Below are 23298 nucleotides of genomic sequence, written 5' to 3'. Positions count from 1 at the left end.
GATTTTGTCATTGATACCATCTATTTACGCCCCAAATCTTTCCCAGGGCTCTCATATCTGTGGTCTCTAGTCTTTGGTCAAATGTCTTATTTCCAACCCAGCTCTCAGATCCATAAGTTAAAACTGGTTTGAACATTGTCTTGTATACAGCTAATTTAGTGTTTTGACTAATTTCTATCTTATTCCATATAAAGTAATTCAGTTGACTTCCTACTGAATTTTTGTTTTTTAGTGTAGATAGATGGTAAATTAAGCTATGTTTAATTTACCATCTATCTACACTAAAAATGGTGCCTAAGTAGCTGAAATGTTTTACTTGTTCTATAGGTTCTCCATTCACAATGCAGTTGATATTTTCAATACTTCTGCCTATTTTCAATGTCTTTTGTCTTGTTTTTGCTGACCTTCATACCCTATTACAACAGTTATTCAATTTTGTCAGGGAATCTTGCAGGCCTGTATACCGGGTTTATTTAGAAGTATAACATTATCCGCATAAAGTAAAGAGTTGAGATTAACATCTCCGATTTTGATATCAGATTTAATACCCCTTCAAAATGTGATCCATATAGACAACGAATAACAGAGGGGATAATGTACATCCTTGTCTGACACCGGATTTAACATTAAAATCTTCCAGCTGCTTTTCACACATTCCAAGCTTTTGATGGCTTTTTCTACTTCAAGTATGGATATGTATTCCTGATTGCATGCTGTTTAGTGTTTTTTACCACTTTGCTGTCAGTGTTTGTTTAATTTAGCAATTTTTCGAGGTAATTACTCGATACATCAAGGATATCTTTTTTCCTGTTTTCATGTCACCTTTATCATTTCTAATTCGTTTTACAGCACTCTTTCCTCCATTTCTGAGCTTTTTTAACAACCTCCAGAATATTTTGCCACCTTGTTGATATTCATTTTTTATGTACTTACCAAAGTCTTCCAATGACTTTTATTTAGCTAGTTTTACACACTGTTTAGCTTTCTTACATTTGTCTCTAAGAGAACAAGCTGACTTATTCGCCAGGAACATTCAATATGCTTTCTTCTTTTCCTTCACTGCCTCTTTAACTTTCTGTGTCCACCATGGAGTTCTGATTTTTCTATCTTTGCAGATAATCTCACCACAAGGAGGCTGGCTGAATCAATCAATGTTTTCTTCAAAGCTTGTCACTGAATCTCCAAGGTTTGGTTGCTGTTCTCAAACTCTTTCATTTTTTCTTGACTAATGTTTGTGTATTTTAGTCTACAGTTCACATCTGAGAGCTATTCAACTTTTATTCGCTTTAAAACTTTCTTACATGTTTTTCTTTTCAACATGAAATTCAATTTTATCCTGCTCAAGATTAAATGGTGATGACTTCCAATTTCAAATCCTCTGTACACTCTAGTGTCATGCACCAGGGAGAAAACATCACTATCAACAATAACATAGTCAAAGAGACATTACTTATTCCTTGCCTGTTCTCTCCATGTGAATTTGTGCACAATTTTGTGTTGGAACATGGTGTTAGTAATAGCCAGTCCCTGTCCTGAACAACAATCCAATGGTATTTGCATTTATTATTAGCTTTGCTCTTTTCTCCAAAGTTCCCAAAATATGGATATTATTTCTGGGAAAACTCCCATGTTACTACTTTTAACAAGGACGTTAAGAGGACGACCAAGCATAGTCGAAACGGACCGCACCCCTTCAACCCTCTTCCTCCCCCCCTCTAAAAATCAGTTGCTGTTTTCAACCCCTTCACCCTTTCCCACCTTATACGCTCTGCCCATCCCTAATAATATAATATATATGTATATATATATTATTCAAAAAACCCGAGTTTTTTCCATTTCTATTTAATTCTCCCACATTGCCCCCCCCCACACACACAGTAGTTTGTGTGGGGGGTAGGCAATGTGGGAGAATTAAATAGAAATGTGTGGGGGGGGGTAGGCACTGAACAACACCCAAAAAAAGGTATGTGTAAATTTTTCTTCCTTTATGCTATATATATTTATTGGTAAATATACATTTACAATGCCCTAAGAATCCATGAGTAAAAAGCCAATGACATTTAAACAGGGGCATTCCTAAACAGAAGTAGGTAAAATAGTCGTAAATATAATAGTTCCCAAAATATTTCTGTGCATCTGACAGTCGTTTCCTACTCTGCTATTTAGATCCCCAACAAGGGCCTACTTTTCTTTTTTCATTGTGTCAGTTGCTTTCTCTAAAAACTCAAAAAATTCCTCCACCTTCTTTGATAAGAAGGTGGAGGAATTCCTAAGATTCCTCCACCTTCTATGAGAAGGTTCTACGAAGGTAGAACCTTTTCATAGAAGGTTCTACCTTTGTAGAACCTTCTATGAGACTATAGGCACAAATAAGTCTCATGATCCAGTTCCTGATTCTGATATTTGTCCACATCATTCTACTTGATATTACCTGCCACTGAAGAAGAAGAAGATTAGCCTCGTGTATAGTGTTGAATACTATAGTTACTCCTTATTTTCCTTGATTTTCATTGCCTGAATATACAATATAACAGAAAGATCTCATCAGTTTTTGACTTTTTTGTTTCATTCATCCCTATTATGTTGATCCAGTACTTATCCATTTCCTCAGCTAGCTCCATTTCTTTGCTATTCAGGCTTCTTATGTTGATAGTACTGATCTTGAACTCTGGTGATTTTGAGTTGGGATGTGTTCCAGGAATTTGTTCAAGTAGCTGACTTTTCAATGTTTTCCCTGGTAAAATCAATGGGGGCATTATTTAACTGGGCAACACCATCCAGCATGAAATTCTGTCATGTTGTACCATAATTTTATATTGCATTAAATACTCATATGGTATTTTGTGCTATTTTGATTTAGTATTTTTCTGGCATTTATTCTTAGAAACTGCACTAGAACTGAAGGACATGACCTCACTCTTCTTCTAAATAATGAATAGGTGCAAAGGTGAGGCTACCTCACCTTTAGTCGAAAGAGACCAGATAAAGTTTCCTAGTGTCATGGATGGAAATCGAACCCAGTAAAATTCTGCCACTCAATATCTTCTGACAGATCTCAGAGTGTAGATCACATGCCATGGAAAAGTTTGGAGAAATATATACTGTTGCTATTACCAGAGCATTCAAATGTATATTGTTTTTGATGGCTACTTAATAAATTACCATTGTCCTTTGTAACGGTAATTTAACGAAAAGAAAACTAGGTCACCAGTTCTCTTTATTATTATCATGGGCTACTCCATGGAGTCCTTAGACTCAAACATTGCAGTGTCTATCATACTTTGCTTTGAACTCATTTACAGTAATGGCACCCACAACAGAACTGGTGACCTACTCCACTCATTTACCACTCTCTAAGCAAAAAATCTAGTCCTGACATCCTCTGCTAACTACACTCTTGCCCAGTTTCCAAGGATGGTACCTCGCTCTCCCACCACCAGACCTGTTCTGAAAAATTTCCTCTGCATTAATCTTGTAAAACCCTTAAGTAATTTGTATGCCTCAATAATATGACCCCTTTTCCACCTGTCAACAAATTTCTGCAACCCACAAATCTTCAACTTATCCTCATAAGGTTCATTTTACAGGCCTGCTACCATCTTGGTCACTCACCCCTGAATCCTCTCCAAGAAAGCCAGGTGACCAGATCTGCACATCGAGGTGTGGTCTTATCTTGGTTTATTTGGTTACCGAAGAATATCCTGTCAAACAGGTTATTCTTCAGTAATCAAATAGTTGAGAGCTGCTTTAGCCACTTTTGCAATATGTCCTCTAAACTCCTTATATACTAACACCCCCAAATCCCTGGATTCGTCAATTTCCTGGAGTACAGTTCCATCAATGTGGTACACAGATGATAATCTTTTCACCCCAAAATGCGTAACCTTGTACTCTGCCACATTAAGCTTACATCCGTTCTCATCTGGTCACACTGCTACTCGATCCTTCCTTCCTCTCTCATCCATCCCTGAAGACAGGTGAGGCTACCTCACCTTTAGTCGAAAGAGACTAGATAAAGTTTCCTAGTGTCATGGATGGAAATCGAACCCAGGTCTTTCTAACCCAAGGCTTCGTCTAAACTGACTGATTTTCATCTGTTCATTTAAGACAAACTCTCTCCTTTATCACATACAGGAGTATATGAAGTGCCTAGTACTTATGACCTGGCTTAATATGGACAGACAAGAAGAACTGTTAACATACTGCTTTGGAGAACATAAATATATTCTGCACTATCATTATGGCAAGTTGGGACTAGTGGACCATGCCTACTAGATACCCCTTCACACAGTATCAGATGTGAAAGAAAACAAAAGTGCTACACAGAAGTCATTATATTCTGTGTTGTGAATTAATACTATTAAATAAACTGCCATTTCTCTGTTTTATTTATATTTCACTTGATTTTCTAAGAAGTTTCTTTCATTCACAGATTAGTATACATTTTTTACATAGCAATAGATACATAAATAAATTTACTATCATCATCAGAATATTCACACTTGTGCAAATCCTACATTCATTACTCAGTGTGTGTGTCAGTGGATCTTCTGTCTTATCAATAATAGATGCTGGTATTTTGCTGTAAGACAAAGAAATATTAATTTTTATTCAGGAATAGATCAATTTTTGCTATGTTTGTTCTTTGCAAAGACTGGAATAAAAATGTTAATATACCGTGAAAAACATTCCAACCTCTACAGACACTAATACTGCAGAAGAAAAATCAAGTAGTTTTATTGTATCATAATAACACTTTTAATGAAAAACACTCCCTTCTCTCTGTAATTCTCACTTTTTATTTATTTATTTTTTTTTTTAATTTTTTTTTTTTTTATAGATGGGTATTATGAGCGCTCTGCACCAGTCATCTGAAATCTGATCCTCTAACCAGGCGCCCTCCGAAGTTTTATAATTATGTAATCCTGATTGCATTCTTTTTAAATATTTTCTACTACTATTCTGTCACTTCTTGTTTCATTTAGTAATCTTTCAAAGTAATTAAGTAAGCATCCTGGAAACTAGGCATTCTCTTTCACGCATAGGCTATTTTACACCCAACAAACTTCTAACATAAATCCCAAATCTGCTTGTGTTTAAAATACCATTTACGTGTTTGGGTGGTGCACCTAAGACTTCTCTTAAAATCCATGATGCTGTCCAGAGGCAAGCAATTAGGCTCAATGATGATCCCTCTCTTAGAGATTCTCTTCAACCTCCAATCTCACAGATGCAAGTGTTTCAGCACTGTGTCTATTCTACAGGTACTTCCATGGTCACTGTTCCAGCAAATTGGCAACTATCATTCCTTCGCTTTCACTTGCACCTGTTAACATAAGAGAAGCTGTTGCTGCTGCCCAGCAACTGCAAACACATTGAACCTGCTTCTCCTTTTCCTCTTTTATTCTATCCACCTATATCCTCTCGAACAGCCACCCTCATGAAGTAATCCCAAACAATTACACCTTAAAGCTCTTAATATATATATATATATATATATATATATATAAACTTCAGACATCGAGAATTTTTATCTCAGTTTTTATGTTACCTTTATCATCTGTGATCACCTTACAGTACTCTTTCATCCATTTCAAAGCTTCTTCAATACCACCAGGATATTTTTTCACTCACCTGATATTTATCCTTGATGTTCTGATCAAAGTCTTCCCATGACTTTTGTTTGGCTACATCCTTTTATATATATATATATATATATGTGTGTGTGTGTGTGTGTGTGTGTGACAGATAGACATTAAACTCACAATCACAAAGATACGAACCAAGTTAAATCTTGTAAACTTACCTAGGAGCAACTGCTGAAAAAGTGACCATAATCTGTTCATGGCTGAGTGTAATCTCAGATTCAAACAGCAAACTAAAATCTTGCAAAGGAAAGTTTATGATATGAATAAAATAAAAAACACAACTATAAAAAATGAATATAAATCTTTTAGTGATGAAAAAATGAAATAGAATAAACAACCAGAAGTGATGGGTTAAAAATGTTGAAGGATTATGGAAAGAATATACCAAACAGCAGAGAAATGCCTGAGCAAAAGAAGAAAACACAGAAAACTTTGCATAACAAATGAACTGATCTCATTGATTGATGAGCAAAATAAAAGGAAACACAAGCAGGAAGAAAAGAGTAAGGAGTAATAGGTAAGATTAAGGAACAGAATTATTTTTCAGAGTGCAGAAGACTGAAGGAAAAACAGACATTGCATACAGATTAATAAAGAAAATGCAGTATTACATCAATGATACTGTAATAAAATATCAAAATGATAAAATCTTGATATATTCAAAAGATAGGATGGAACTGAGAAGAAGGGCCATGATTGCCAATGAGTGAATGAGAAAACTGTTCAGGAGGAATGGAGTGCAATTTATTGGTGTATGGAGTGAGTATGATGGACGAAAGTTCTTGTGTATGCCTAATGGACTGCATTTGAATGGTTTTGGAGTTAGATGTTTGGAGAAAGTGTTGTTTAGTGAGAATGTGGTATGGAAAACCAGGGAAAGTAAAGATATTAGGGATGATGAAATCAAGCATGTGTCCGACCATTCCTGTTGATTTTGCAAAACCAAATGGGATTTCACAGGTTTCCAATTTGAATGGGTTGGTAATGAATGACCTTACACAAGAGTACCTATGGGTACAAAGGAATGTGGTTAATAGGGATGTGCAGACCAGATTTTGTGTGTGTGTGTGTGTGTGTGTGTGTGTGTGTGTGGAGAGTGGTAAGTGAGTAATGAATGGAATGTGGATTGCCAGAAGTGGTTGCAAGTTTCCTGACGGTGAATGAATTCAAGGACAGGTATGATAGGATTTGTGTGTATGATGGTTGTTTTGGGTTTCCCACGATGAGTCTCCAGACTTCATGGAGATGCCGTAAATAATAATAATACAGAGCAGAGATGGAGGCAGTATTTGGAGGAAATATATAATGGACAGGCCTTACATATGAATGTAATAGCCAAAAAACATGATTCAAGCAAAGATGAGAGATATGATACTCTAAGAGAATTTAAAATGATTCCAATTTCAAAGGAAGCTAATGCTACAGATTTCAAACATTATCACACATTAATCTCTTGTTATATGAATGAAAAAAATACACAAACAGAATAAAAAATGAAATAGAGAAGAATGTAGATAAAGATCAGTTTGAATTTAGGATAAAATATGGGACAAGGAAAGCAATCCTGACTCTAAGAAAGAAAGACAAATCACAGAAAAGAGAATGGAGGTAGGAAAGGACACATTGTTTTTGTGGATTTGGAGAAAGCATTTGACCAAGTAGACTGGAAAAAATGTTTATAAGTATGGAATGAGCTAAGACTCTGGAGAGACTTGTACTCACAACAAACAGCTAGAACTGGAAGATATGAGAATTTTGAAACTGCTAAAATAAACAGAGGTCAGGCAGGAATACTCTCTGTCCTTACTTTTTCAAAATTTATATACTGAAGCAGGCATAAATAAAGCAAGTGGATATATTGTCCAATATATTCATAAATGATCGCATCATATTATGCCATGGATTAGATTTGCAGATATTGCAGTGATCATTGATTCAGAGACAGAACTGCAAAATGTTTCACAGGTTATGGACAGAATTTTTAAAAAAAATATCACAATAAATACTAATAAAACCAAAGTCCTGGTCACAAGTAGAAACCCACCAGTCACTATCAAGATCACACTGAAGAGTGAAACAATGCTTCAAGTTTTAAATATTTAAGGAACATGATTAGAAAGGATGATAGATAGGATTGAATGACAGTGGAAGAATTCTTTGGAATGACTTCAAAGACAAGGAGAATTCTTCTAATTATACTTACACACAGAAGTAAATCTATGTTACAGAAAAGTAAATATTTCAATTTCTCTGTAATACCTTTAGAAGTCTTGTGTGTTACTGACAATCCTCTTTTTCCCTGAGAGAATATCCGATAGTTTCGTGCCTGAAATACAGATTAGATCAGATTAGAATATTGTCAAATTAGCAATCTTAAGTATCTAATTAGAATAACCTAAGCCAACATAAATAATAATTATTATTATTGGTATAATTATACAGGTATCTCCAAGGAGTATGAAGACTCATCATGGAAGACCCATCGACCATCATTCATATTTTTCTTTGAATGCATTCACTGACAAACTGCTTACTGTTAACTTATGAGGGTGTGCTAAAAAGAAGTTGTGACAATCACCATGAAGGAATTCAGGTAGAACCATGTAACTTACACAATCCTTTCTTTTAGTGTTACACGGTGATCAGCATTCATTTTTTGAAATTATGGATTCTAAACCCGTGTTAAAATAACTCTTTTTATTATCCTGACATTTCGATCTTCATATCAAGATCATCATCTGGAGCATACATAAATAAACAAGACAAGCTGTGTTACATTTTAAACTGTAAGCTAGAGAAACAATGATTTGATCACATGCTACTCACTGGCATGATCTCTAGTGGGGAAAAAAAAAAATTAATTATATCAAGCGCTATTATAATTTTTGATTATATGAATAAACATACTTGCTTACAGATGGTTTTCCTTCCAGTAACAGTGATGTCCTATTTCTATTATTACAACTGTTGTTATTTTTTATTTAAAAAACAAAAAAATTATTTATAAATTACAACATGAATAAACTTTCTTATAGATTTTTTTTTTTCTTCCTTAACAGTGATGTCCTATTTTTAATACTGAAAAATCTTAGCAGGAACAGTTAGAGAAACATCTCTGTAATTGTCATATTCACTAAATGGTGAACACTTATTTCAAATCCTTTGTATATTCTTTTATTCTGAATCAGCATGAAGATATCACTATCAACAATAACATAGTTATTGGAAGTTTTTTCCGACTTGGTTAGACTATAAATTATATATTTAGTTTAATCCTTTATCCAAGAGTAAACAAACAAAGTTTGCATCTGAAGTATCTTCAGGACTAGTGAAACTCGTGGCAAAGGCGGACTAAGTAACCCTGCACTTAAACATCTGTTTAAGTGCAGGGTTACCGCTCCAAAAACTTGTGAGATCCCCAGGATCATCCTACAATGAGCGACCTGCAGGATCAAAAACTCAGATTTGTTCCCCTCAGTAACAGGCTCACCCTGACACTGAGAAGAGCTCTCAGCATTGGCTCTACCCCATTACCAAGCAGAGCCGCTCATATTTCATCTGGGGGGGGGGGGGGGGGGGTAACAGCAACAGCTGTGCCTCAGTTCACTTCATGGGCTACAGCATAGCCATTAATTACCCCCCCCAGGATCCGGGTGACAGCAACAGCCGAGACTCAGTTAAAACTTCATGGGCTACAGCACTGCCATTCATCACACCAGCTTCCATCCGGTTTTGACCTTTATTGAGGTCTCTTCAGTGGGAGCCAGACCCAGAGGTGATACCAAGGTTGAAGCAATGCAGAACTCATATTTCCATATGCCAGTTGCCAAAAGGTGTCACACCTTATTATTAAATTACTCTGGATTAGAGAATGATGTTGGAAGTTTTTTCCCACTTGGTTAGACTATAAATTATATATTATAGTTTAATCCTTTATCCAAGTATAAGCAAACAAAGTTTGCGCCCGAAGTATCTTCAGGATTGGGGCAATGGTGGACTAAGTTCTCATCACTTTCCTTAGTATCCCATGATGCAAAGCTCATCTCCTTGCAGACATGTATAATGCTATGTGTTATGGGAAGGGTCACTACCTAGACTGGTTTCGACCTTTATTGAGGTCTCTACTAAGGAAAGTGATGAGAACTTAGTCTACCGTTGCCACGAGTTGCCCCAGTCAGCGCAAACTTTGTTTGCTTACACTTGGATAAAGGATTAAACTAAATATATAATTTATAGTCTAACCAAGTGGGAAAAAACTTCCAACATCTTTCTCTAATCCAGAGTAATTTAATAATAAGGTGTGACACCTTCTGGCAACTGGCATATGGAAATATGAGTTCTGCATTGCTTCAACTTGGTATCACCTCTGGGTCTGGCTCCCACTGAAGAGACCTCAATAAGGTCAAAACCAGTATGCATAGCATTATACATATCCGCAAGGAGATGTGCTTTGCATTATGGGATACTAAGGAAAGTGATGAGAACTTAGTCCACCTTTGCCACAAGTTGCTCCAGTCCTGAAGATACTTCAGGCGCAAACTTTGTTTGCTTACACTTGTATAAAGGATTAAACTAAATATATAATTTATAATAACATAGTTAATGATCAGGCTTTTCTTACTTTTCATTTCTTCTCTCCATGTAAATTTGTGCACGTTTTTATGTTGGATAAATAATTGTTAGTAATGACTAGTTCATATCCTGAGCAGAAATCCACCAGGTACTTCTCATTATTATTAGGCATATTCTTTACTCCAAATTTTCCCAGAAAGTTTCTATATGCCCATTTCTATATGAAAATAAATCCAACCATGCCTGGTTGGATTTATTTTCTACTCTGCTGTTTAGATCTCCAAGCACCACTTTTCTATTTTATGTCAGCTGCCTGCTCTAATGACTCAAAAAATTCCTACACTTCTTTCTTAGGAGCACCTTTGTGGGATCATGGGTACAAAATAATTTTCATTGTCCATTTCCCTATTTTGAGGTCTGCCTACATAACACTACTTGAATCTGCATTTCAACCAAGAAATTTATTTACATGTTGGGTGCTGAATGCTATCACCTCCTTCCTTTCCTTGATTGTTATTGTCTGAATATTACATTATATAAATATTATTTAGTATGATCTCACCTGTTTTAGTCCTTTTTATCTCAATAATGCCAATTATGTCCACGTGGAATTTTCCCATTTTTTTCTAAAAGTTCAATTTCCTTCATATTGACATTCCTTATGTTGATGGTTCCTATCTTAAAGTCTTAAGGATACATTGCGGTTGGTCAGTGAATTTAGTGATCATGTAAAATTGGTGATTTTTGCATGTTTTATGGTGTTTTCCCCCCCAGAAAATTAGTGTTTTATAGTATATTAGTGTAGATTTTAGTGTTTTATAACATATTTTAAATAAGATATTTCAAATAATAACTATAAGTTTAAAATGGTGCCAAAAACGCACAAGAAACATAATGTACGAAGATCAGCACAATCGAGAACAAGAAGCCTAGCCCTGCTAATGAGGTTATTGGAGATATGGAAGAAGTTACTGAAAATGAATTAATCTCCAAAATAGCAAAATTAAAGCAGATCATAAGAGAGACGATGCGGGAATTACAAAAAAAGTCAAGAGGTGTTTAAATGAGCATAGAGATAATAACAACTTAACTAGTGATAAGTTCAGTATGAGAGAGGGCATGAAAGGGTTCTTGGAAGAGGCGAGAGTGAAGAGTGAGAAAGTGAAAATCGTCAGTCTACTACCTCGAAATGATAAACATCAATTAAGCAGAGGGCTAAGATTGCAAATGATTCAATGCTTAGGCTGTGTAAAAGGAATGGAGGCGAGTTTTTGGATGTGTGGAGTGAGTTTGAGGGAAGATCGCATTTGTATAAGAGGGACAGTCTACACATCAATGAGTTTGGTATCAGGAGTCTTGAAAAACTAAATTATAATGGGAGGAATGGTGAGAATATGAGTGCAAAAGAGACAATGTTATATAATTGTGCTGCTGATCGGAATGGGCATTATCATGGAAATGATTATGAGGAGAGAATGATTTCGACTTTGTGTTTGTCTGGTTCGGACACATCAAATGTGTGTAAAAATCTCTACATGTATAAGGCACTAGAAAAGAACAGAGAACTGCAAGTTGTCCAGCAGTGTCATGCAGACTGCAGACAAGAGTATACAAAAGAACATGCAGGTAGATTATTATGTCTGTACACAAATGCTAAGAGTATCAGAAACAAAGGGGTAGAGTTTATTGCCTTGGTCAATATGTTGGGACCTCAGATTGTTGGCATTAGCGAGACCTCGCTATCAGAATCAGACATACTAACTGGTATTGAGTGTAAAGGATTCACTATTTTTAGGAAGGATGGAGAGGACAGGAGAGGAGAGTGGTGTGCTGCTAATGATATCGGATGACTTGAATCCAGTTAGGGTTGAGACCTATGATTGTAGTACTACCACTAACAGCATTTCATATGGCAGTGAGTTTGAAGCCATTTAGTGTGAGGCAGAATCTAATAAGATCAATTACACAGGGGGGGGGGGTTGCTACAGACTTGATGAATCAGTTGCTAGTGATGAAGAAATGCATCACCAAATAGAAAAGATGAGCGTGAAAAGAGTAATCATAATGGGAGACTTCAATTATTCAAATATTGACTGGTAGCAACAGAATCTGAAGGAAAGAATGAAAATGAATTTATTGAACTGTTGCATGACAACTTCCTCGAGTAGCATGTGACAGAAGGAACTTGAGTCAAAGAGCGTTAGATTTGATTATCGTGTCAGAGGATATTTCAGTTAAAGACGTAACTATTCTGCCTCTGGTCTGTGACAGTGATCACGCAGTACTCACTTGGGAAGTGACTAAGTTTGTGAATGTTCCATTCAGAAAAAGTTACATACTGAACTACAAAGTAGGAAATTATGACCAACTGAGGAGTATACCGAGTTTGGTGGAATGGGATCAGCTGCTGGATTAGAAGAATATCAACTGTGTGGGAAGCATTTAAAAAAATGTTTAAATGATGCGATATCAGAATGTTTCCAGAGAGTTTGAAGAATCAATAGAGTAAGGGTCAAATGGATGCACAATCTTATTAAGCAAGAGATTCATAAGAAAAAGATGATGTGGAAGTAATACCATGTTCATAAGGATGATGTCCATTATGAAAATTATAAGCAGCAGGCTAGAATAGTCACAACTGTTGTATGGAAAGCAAAGTCTGAGCATGAAAAGAAATTGGCTCTGCTTGCTAAATACAGCCTGAAGAATTCTATCAATATGCTGCACGTAAATGAAAGAATGAATATGAAAGAATAACTCTTCTGAATGTAGATGGTGTGAGGGTACCAGATCCAGAAGAGATTCACCAAAAGAGTGCCCATTTTGTTAAAAGCTATCAACCTGGTGTATGCAACATTGAGCTCACTGCTACCTCTTCACTGAACAAAGAAACTCAGGTGTATGAGGACAAGATATTAGAGCTGTTGCACAAACTGAATAAGAATTCAACAATAGGGACTGATAGGATATCAGCACATGTGCTAAAAGAGTGTTCAGCTGAATTGGCTATTTAATATGGGTCTCAGAACAGGGAAGATTATGCAGGAATGGAAAGAAAGAATGGTAATTTCACTGCATAAGGGTGGTGCAAAGACGAATCAGAAATGGATTGACAGTGAATTTCTACTGTGCAACGAGCAACATGAGTTTACTAAGGGAAGGTCATGTTTTAGCAGCTTGCTGACATTCCATAATAATGTTACCAATGAACTAGTCAAGGGGAAATGGATAACCATGATACTTTTAGATTTTACTAAGGCTTTTGACAGAATACAGCGTGGTAGACTGTTGCATAAATTGGAGAATATCGGTTTGGATTATAAAATATATGGCTTATAAAATAAATTATATGGCTGACTGACAGATATCAAAAACTGGTCTATAGGGGATGTAGGTCTGCAAGATTTAAGGTAACCAGTGGTGTACCACAAGGATCAGTGCTTGGTTCACTGTTATTCAATCTGTACATTAATGATATCGAGACGGACTTGGCAAGCAACACACAGCTATTTGCTGATGATGCAAAGATAGGTAGGGTAATCCGGAATGTTGGTGATATGCAGTACTTGCAGAATGATTTGAATAGGCTGGAATTGTGAGCATGGGAAATTGGATGTCAGTTCATCATCATCAAATTCCTGACATTTACCTTCAAGGGGTGTACAGGATATGATAGTACTACATGAAAAATTTACATCATTACCAACTTCCTACCTACAATTTTCTGCCAAATCAATCTGTTACCTGTCAAAGCTACAACATAGTCAGATTTTATATTTATACATCTATCTTCTAAGGCACTTTTTACCATATCAATCCATCTATATCTTGGTCTTCCTCTGGGTCTTTTTCCTGCCAACCTTGCAGAGAACACTTGTTTGGCTAATCTTAACTCGCCCATTCTGTTTAAGTGACCATACCACCTCAGATTAGCTCTGCTAACGCATTCCTGGATGCTGACAATGTCAAGTTCTTTTCTAATATCCTCGTTTTTAATATAATATAGCCATTGATGCCATCTGTTCACGCTCCTAATCTTTCTCAGGACTCTTATATCTGCTGTCTCTAGTCTTTGGTCAAGTGTTTTACTTCTGACCCAGCTCTCAGATATATAAGTTAAAATTGGTTTAGACACTGTCTTGTATACAGCAAATTTAGTGTTTTGACTGATTTCCTCCCTTATTCCATATAAATTTATTCAGTTGACTTCCTACCATACCAGCTTTGATGATTCTGTTGTCTAATTTCATATTTAGTTTACCATCTTCACTAAAAATCATGCCTGTAGCTGAAATATTTTACTTGTTCTCCATTCACAATGCAGCTGATATTTTCATTGTCTTTTGTGTTGTTATTGCTGACCTTCATACCATCTCTATCACGACAGTTATTCAATTTAGTCAGGGAATCTTGCAGATTTATAGCGGATTTATTTAGAAGTATAACATCATCTGCATAAAGCAAGGAGCTGACATTAACATCTCCAATTTTGATATCAGGTTTAATACCACTTTCCTTCATAATGTAATCCATATAGATAACGAATAATACAGGTGATATTGTACATCCTTGTCTGATACCAGATTTAGCATTAAACCATCTCCCTGTACTTCCTTCAATTCAAACTGCTGACTTACAACTCAAATAAAGAGTTGTAAGTCAGCTATTCAGAATACCACTATAAAACAAGACTAAGTATTGCTTGATATAATTATCAACTGACACCATACACCTGTAGTGTTAAGAATAGCTTCTGTATTGGCACCTTGTCATATACTTTTTCCAGATCTACAAAACTTAAATACAGATCTTTGTTATATTCCCATGACTTTTCAACTATTTGTCGTAAAGTGAATATCTGATCCTGACAGCCTCTATTTGACCTGAATCCAGCTTGTTCCTCACCAAGCTTCTCTTCCACAATCCTTCTCGATCGTTTCTCAAGTACTGGCATAAATCTTACCAGGAACACTTAGTAGAGAAATACCTCTGTAATTCTCACAATCAGTTCTATTTCCCTTTTTATATATGGGTACTATGAGAGTTCTACTCCAATCATCTGGAATTTGTCCTTCTGTCCAGGCCCTCTGAACTATGCAGTGTAGCCACTGTAAAACTTTTATACCTCCATACTTGAGCATTTCTGGTCTAATATCATCTATTCCAACTGCCTTTCACACGTTTCAGACTTTTGATGGCTTTTTCTACTTCAAGCATGGATATGTATTCCTGATTGCATGCCTGGTCAGTGTTTTTTTATCACTGTGCTATGATCACTGCTAGTTTCATTTAGCAATTTTTCAAAGTAATTACTCCATACTTCAAGGATATCTTTTTCTCCTGTTTTCATGTCACTTTTATCATCTCTAACTCCTTTTACAGCACTCTTTCCTCAATTTCTAAGCTTCTTCAACAATCTCCAGAATATTTTGCCATATTCTTGATATTTATTTTCTATGTTCTTGCCAAAGTCCTCTCATGACTTTTGTTTAGCTAGTTTTACACACTGTTTAGCTTTCTTACATTTGTCTCTGTATTCTCTAAGAGCACAAGCTGACTTATTTGCCAGGAACTTTTGATATTCTTTCTTCTTTTCCTTCACTGGCTCTTTATCTTCCTGTGTCCACCAGGGAGTTCTGATTTTTCTATCCTTGCAAACAACTGCACCACATGCCTATCTGGCAGAATCAATCAATGTTTTCTTCAAAGCTTGTCACTGAATCTCCAAGGTCTGATTCCGTTTTCTCAAACTCTTTCATTTTTTCTTGAATAATGTTTGTATATTTTAGTCTACAGTTCACATCTGAGAGCTGCTCAACTTTTATTCGTTTTAAAACTTTCTTATATGTTCTTCTTTTCAATATGAAATTCAATTTTATCCTGCTCAAGACTAAATGGTGATCACTTCCAATTTCAAATCCTCTGTACACTCTAGTGTCCTGCACCGGAGAGAAAACAACACTATCAACAATAATATAGTCAATGAGACTTTTCTTATTCCTTGCCTCTTCTCTCCTTGTGAATTTGTGCATATTTTTATTTGGAACATGGTGTTAATAATAACCAGTCCATGTCCTGAGCAGCAATCCAACAAGTATTTGCCATTATTATTAGCTTTGCTCTTTTCTCCAAATTTTCCCAAAATATTTTTGTATGTCTCACAATCATTTCCTACTCTGCTATTTAGATCCCCAACAAGGGCCAAATTTTCCTTTTTCATTGTGTCAGTTGCTTTTTCTAAAACCTCAAAAAAATTCCTCCATTTCTACCTTAGTAGAACCTTCTGTGGGACCATAGGCACAAATAACGTTCCTTGTCCAGTTTTCTCCATTCTGATAGTTGCCCACACTGAATATAATGTTTTGCATTTATTGCTCAGAAAGAGCTCACCTGTTTTGGTCTTTTATGTTTCAATCACCCCTATTAAGTCGATCTGGTACTTATCTAATTCCTCAGCTAGCTCCATTTCATTGCCATTCAGGCTTCTTATGTTGATAGTACCAATCTTCAAATCTGGTGATATTGAGTTGGGGTGTGTTTTAGGATTTGTTTTTAGGATGTCAGTTCAATGTCAGTAAATGTAAAGTCGTTCACTTTGGCGTGATTAGATATCCAATGTCATATTATATTGGTGGGATTATGCTAAAAGAAACTGATAAGGCTAGGGATCTTGGAGTGTTAGTAGATATGAAGTTGAAGTTCAGGGTCCATGTAGCAAAGATTACAAATAATAATTGGAATTCTTTTCATCATTCCAATTATCTCAAAAGATAATTGGAATGATGAAAAGAATGTTCACATGTAAAGATAAGAATGTCATTTTGCCTCTTTACCAGGTCTTGATAAGACTTTACTTGGACTATTGTGAGCAGTCTGGTTTCTGTTACGATTCTGATATAGTGGAGAGAGTGCTAAGGAGTGTTAACAATGATATCAGGTTTGTGGAATACTGAAGACAGATTGAGAATTTGTGGACTGCAGACACTAGTAAACAGGAGAAAGAGGTGTGATATGATTGAGACTTACAAATTTCTGAAAGGGTCATGCAGGATTTAAGTTGATGGAATTTTTCAATTTATGGAGGGTGGGGAAAGGACCATAGAGCATCCTTGGAAGGTAAGAATGAATGCTGCTAAGAAGGGGGGGGTGAGGGCTAGATTTTTCTCTCATTGGGTGGTTGCGTGATTGGAATGGATTGACATTAAATGTTGTGAGTGCAAGTAGTGTGAATGAATTCAAGAACAAGTATGATAGCTGGTGCATTAGTATGTGTCCTCTCTTGATGAGTCTCTGACAGCTACTTTTCACTGTTCATCTCTTAGTTCCCTTATGAAAAGATGTGTGTGTGTGGGGGGGGGGGGGTCTTGTTTAACCAGGCGATACCTCAGTCAGCATGAAATCTCAACATGTACTCTCATATGTATTTCTGGTTTAAGTCTACCGGCAGTATAATTTGGTCAGCTAAGTTCCAAATTGTCAGTCAGCCTATCTTTGTTCATTACCTACTAACAGGGTGCACCACATGAAGGTGAGGGATGGGCAGGTCAGAAACTCCAGTTGGTTCTCTGAATTCCTTAAAAACAAAGTGAAGGTCTGCTTCTAGTTATCTGATTTCAACTCTTAAATGACTTCATAGTTGATGTCCTCCATAATTTTTCATCTTCTACTTACTGAATTTCGGAAAGCTTACCATCTACATCATCATTTGCATCACAGCAGCAACTACCAACTTGGCCTCTATCTCACACCAAATGTCCTCAGATGCACTATTTACACTGACCTCCTGCTTCAACTCTTTGTTGGCTGCTGTTCTGTCTGTCTTGCTCCCATTCTGTGATCTACAAGAGGGAGTACCTCTCCCAGTTGACAAAATGCCTAAATACCTATTATACCCTTTTTTTTTGGAAATATTGACCGATGATAATGGTTTCATTGGTAATTTATTAATTCCTAAACACTCAACATACACACACACACACACACACACAAAAAAAAAAAAAAGAATCTATACTTTACATACTTCATAACCATATCTTTATTTACTTAGTTTCCAGAAATGATCCCAAGTTCTCTCCCTGCTGCCATGAGCTATAAAATCCCCTTATATGTTTCTCTCATGTATTTTCTCTTCTGTCTGTTGCTCAAACAAAACAACAGACAGAAGACTATCACATTGAATATCACATTCTCTCAGTCTGCCCTCATAAACACAACATAATAGGACAGTTATTTTGATTACTCTCCATTGAATTTCTGTCCTTCCTGAATACACTGTACTTATCACGTTCTATTCCTGTAAGGGTATACTTAAGGGTAATCTCTACAATTATTAATAATCTTGTTGACATAAGATTCTGTGAAGTCATTAGCAAGGAACTTGATGTGATTTATTTCCTGAGAGAGCAGAATTTCAATATAGCAGAAAGAGTGAGCTCAGTGTACCAGTCTTAATGGTGTCAAGTTTTGACAAGCATGATGGTGTGAAAGAGCATGAATATAAAGTCTGGTATGGGTTTTCTTTATAAAATTGAGAAATGAAGGCTACCATGTGGTTGATGAAGCAATAGGAGATCTAAAAAGGCAATTCAATTATCATCTACCTCAAGAATGAATCGGATATGATGGTGAAAACTGTTGATCTTATTGATGAACTCTTGTAGATCTGTAAGGGAACCATACCACACCAAACCACAAGGATATCATCTACATATCTGCATCATAAGGAATTTAAAAAAGATGCTGTTCAGTATCTATTGATCAAATTGTTCTATGAAGTAGTTAGCAAGTGTAAGATAAAGAGGACTACCCACTGATGTGTCCTCAAGACTTTAATTCCATTAACCTGAACAGTCAGGAATTGCATATCCACTATCTCCACTGAACATTGAATCCTTTGGAAGAAAACTAAGGTTCCCCATAAAATTAATTATCTCATGGAATGCTCACATAAGGTTGTGAAACGTTGTTACATCTTCCATATCTAAACACAAAAGCATTCAAATTATCCCTATAATTGGAAATAATTTTTCACAAGTTCTGGAAATTATTTTCTTAAAAGTAATTAAAAGTTATTTTATTAGGATACTAATGTATGTAGACCATGTCGCTCTATATCATGCATCTGTAGTTCATGCATTTTCATTGTTGAATCTTCTGGTTTCTCTTCTAGTTGTTTAATATGAAAGTCATATTGGAGATGCCCTTGACATCAGGGCAAACATTCTACGCTAATAAAAAAATTATGTAAGTAAAATCTGTATTAAGTTCCATTAATTATCATGGCTTACATTTTAATTCATCATGTTATATTCATCTCACACATGTGCTATTTCTGAAAGGCAGAAATAGCACATGTGTGAGAAAATTGTTAGAGTAATCTTATAAGAGATATAAATTAAATTGATTATCCTTTTCTGGAGAAAGTTTCTGATGTACCACCCAAAATGTGAGAATATTCTAAAGTTGGACAATTTATTATTTGTATGGGATCAGCAGGCATACAGGCATGGAGTGTAATGAATGATAAAGAACACCATGTTTCTTGGAGGTTGTGGAGCAGGATTATGAATATGATGCATTTGTGTCAAGAGACAACTGACATATTTGTCTAAGAAGAGAAATCTGATTATGTCTGGAGATCTATCTGGAGATCGCGGTTTTATCAAAGGTTAGAGAAGGAGAAGTGATGTAAGGCTTTCTTTCAAAAAATAAGACAAGATTATGTTTCAGTAGCAATAGAATTGATAAGGTTGTCCTCACCCCATAGAGCAGTGGTGTTCAACCTTATTTACTACACGAGCTACTTTTCTATAAAAAGTTATTCGGCAATCTACTCTCTTATATATAAGTTATTTGGTGACCTATTCTCTTATATAGATCACATTCCAACCTGATATCTGATTACGCACAAATAAACAACTAAAAAAAAATACCCAACTAAAACTTTATTTGTGTATTTAAAAATTTATTTATCACTTTCAATTATTTTAATACAACAAATATTTTAATACAAAAACAAACAAACAAATATATTATTATTATTATTTGACACCTCCAGGGAGTCCAAAGACTCATCGAAGGAGAGTGTGCCAACAGCATCAAACGATTGGTCCCCTTCCAACTACTAACCACGCTCAAACTTACTTAACTGAGCCATTAGTAGCAGAGGCTCTACCAATCGACCAACCTTTGCAGGCAATAAAATATTTTATTTTATTCCAATAATATATTGGAATAAAATATTTATTTCTCTATTATGGAAAACCAAAGTTAGAAAAAACAACAGATTGATTACAAACTCACAAGTTACACGAAATGTTGGTTAATTAAAAAAAAAAGAAACAAGTTAATGTGAAATATGGCATTGTTTGGACCTAGCAATATTTTCATAGTCAAGTTGATATGAAGAAGTGGCCAATTGCAGACAATCATCCAAATGATCATTTGTAATTTGGTTTCTTAATTGATTTTTTATGACGGTCATATTTGAAAAAGCGGATTCTGACAAGTATGTCGATCCGAAACACGACAAAATTTTTCACACAATATCAGTTAATATTGGGAATTTTTCATGTGCATACTTCCAAATGACTTCATTGTTTATTGATTTTAAATGTAAACTATTCTGAATATTTATTATCTCAAGTTCTACTTCAGCTTGGTTTATATCAAACAGCCCACTAATTTTGTTTGAAATTTCTGTGATGTTCAAGTTTACTTGAAATGGATTATTGATAAAAGATACAATCATTTCAGTTTTATTAAAATCTTGAATTTATTTCTCATCAACTAATTCTATTTCATGAATAAATTCTTTTAAATCATAGCGAAACATTTCTGGATTTTGTTCAAAAAATTTTAATAAATATGGGAGATGTCTAAATTCGCGGTCATTTATATTTTTCTTTAATAAAATTTTTCATTGGAAAGTTTTTATTGAACTTAACATGTCAATTAAATTTTTATCTCTATCTTGTACATCTAAATTTAAATTGCTCAATTTCGTACAGAAATCTACTAAAAATGATAAGTGTAACAACCACCTTTTACCACTCAATTGTGGATAAATATCTCCTTTTTCATCAAGAAAAATTTTTATATCGTTAATTAATACAAGAAATCTTTCTAAAAATTGACTTCTGCTGAGCCAGCAAACATTAATGTACAACAGAAGTTCCCTATCATCATCTGCCTGTAATTTAAATAACCGCTGTTGCAGGGCTTTTCCTTGAACAGAATTTACAATTTTAAATGTAATATCCAAAACATCTTTTGTGTTTAATCTTTTACTACACAGTACTTGTTGGTGAATAATACAGTGGTACATTAAAAAAAAAAAAACTGGATATTTGTCATCATTTTTACATATTTGAATAATCTTTATTTCTTTATTTGAATAATCTTGAAATACCATGCGAATAAATACCATTAACTGAGCAATATCAGTGAAGTCGTTTAATTCATCAAATTGTAATGAAAATGCAACACACTGGTGAATGTCTGACATTAACCTGGCCTGGAAACTTTTCTCCAGCAATTGGAACTCTTCCTTTCGGCAATTTGAAACCTTGTCTGCGGCCTAGAAGTTCTCTCTCTAGTGACGTCTCGAACCGAGAAGCTCCTTTCTGGAAGCAGGAAACTCCTCTCTCAAGCAACATGGATCCGGGCAGTCTCTCTGAAGGCGACTCTGGACCGGGCAGCCTCCTCTCTGACAGTAAATCTGGAACCAGGACCCCTTCTCCATGCTTCAGTCCCTTTTTATTAGGTCTCCTCTGAGACCTCGCATGAAGTTTGGCAACCCCCAAAGAATCGGTATGTCTTTCATCTTAAGTTTCAAGTTCGGCATGCCTTTTGTTCTCCTCTGCTTTCTTTTGATTGTAAGTAAGTTGCCGGCCATCGGAAAGTTGTTTGAACTCTTTCTGACTGACTTCGGAGATGTTTACACTTAGAGCTTGCAAGCCTTTCGCATACATACATACAAGTTTCAATAACAATCTTTCTAATGCTGCCATGTACAGCTTCAGCGACAAAAACATTGCCTTTGTTTTTAATACTCTAACATATCATTATTAAAGCAGTATATACAGTTAGCTTCAAAAGAGTTGTTTACAAAAACATCTAATACAAACTATACCAAGACAAACAAAGTTTATTTTTTTTACAATATTCACATAGGATTTAAAAAATCGATGTAATGTGCTTTGGGATATTTAATATTTAAGCTACAATCGAGTTTTTACACTTTGCTTATAATCATGTTCACTCGGCTCGCTGTTTGACTTCCACTGATCCAAATTAATTCATTTACCCGGACTTATAAGAAAATTACTGATCTGACAATTTTAACGAAAAATAAATAAACAATAGCAATACACTTAAAGTGAATTAAAAATAATACAAAATAATGATAAATAAAATAACCCTTTTTCAGTTTTAATTAAATTTGTAAGTAAGGAGGAATACACAAGAGACCTACCAAAAATTGCTCCGCGATCGACGGGTTGAACACCCCTGCCATAGAGGAAAGGCACTGGTTATGGAACCATGGGAAGCCTAGAATGCTATAACATTACAAAGTTTGTCAAATGAAGGAGAAAAATGGAGTGCACTTTGAGCAGCAAACTTATGGATAAGATTTAAGACTGGTACAAGTAAGTCATTTATATATTGAATGAAAAGAGTGTGCAAAGGTACAGAGTTCTGGGATACTTCATCTTTGGTAGGAAAATCTGAAGAGAAGAAATCACCTACTCAATTATGAAGTGTGGATGATAGTTTGTTGAGCAGGCAAAATGCCATCAAATCCACTACAAATGTCAAGAACAACCATGTGAGTTTCTGCAAGCCTTTTTATGGTTTATGACCTAGGATAATGTTGGTTAGAAGATCTTCTGAGGATCAGGAGTGGCAAAAAATCCATACTGATAACATTGATTACTGGCGGACTTCAGATGGCCAAGTTGACTATTAATGACCTTCAAAATTATTTTTAATAGAACTAAGGTGAGTAGAATTGGAGGATAGTGGAATGCTGACTTTTACTTTATTTATTTATTATTATTATTTGGAATAGGCTGAA

General features: G+C 35.4%; 1 protein-coding gene across 3 annotated transcripts in view; it reads right to left on the bottom strand.

Moving 5' to 3' along the window:
• Positions 1-23298, bottom strand: part of LOC150105228 (serine/threonine-protein kinase/endoribonuclease IRE1-like) — a 543187-nt gene that overhangs the window by 227187 nt on the left and 292702 nt on the right. For all 3 annotated transcript variants that reach the window (XM_090396205.1, XM_090396206.1, XM_090396207.1), the window contains one exon: positions 7908-7974. In XM_090396205.1, coding sequence (XP_090252331.1) covers positions 7908-7974 — 67 coding nt within the window. The remainder of the gene's footprint in view (positions 1-7907; positions 7975-23298) is intronic.

This window comes from Typopeltis vanoorti, chromosome 7 (assembly GCF_054136105.1).
Source record: "Typopeltis vanoorti isolate ZY-2024b chromosome 7, IOZ_Tvanoo_1.0, whole genome shotgun sequence".
NCBI classification, from domain to species: domain Eukaryota; kingdom Metazoa; phylum Arthropoda; class Arachnida; order Uropygi; family Thelyphonidae; genus Typopeltis; species Typopeltis vanoorti.
Note: the sequence above shows the minus strand (reverse complement) of the source record. Positions and strands in the feature narration are given on the sequence as shown.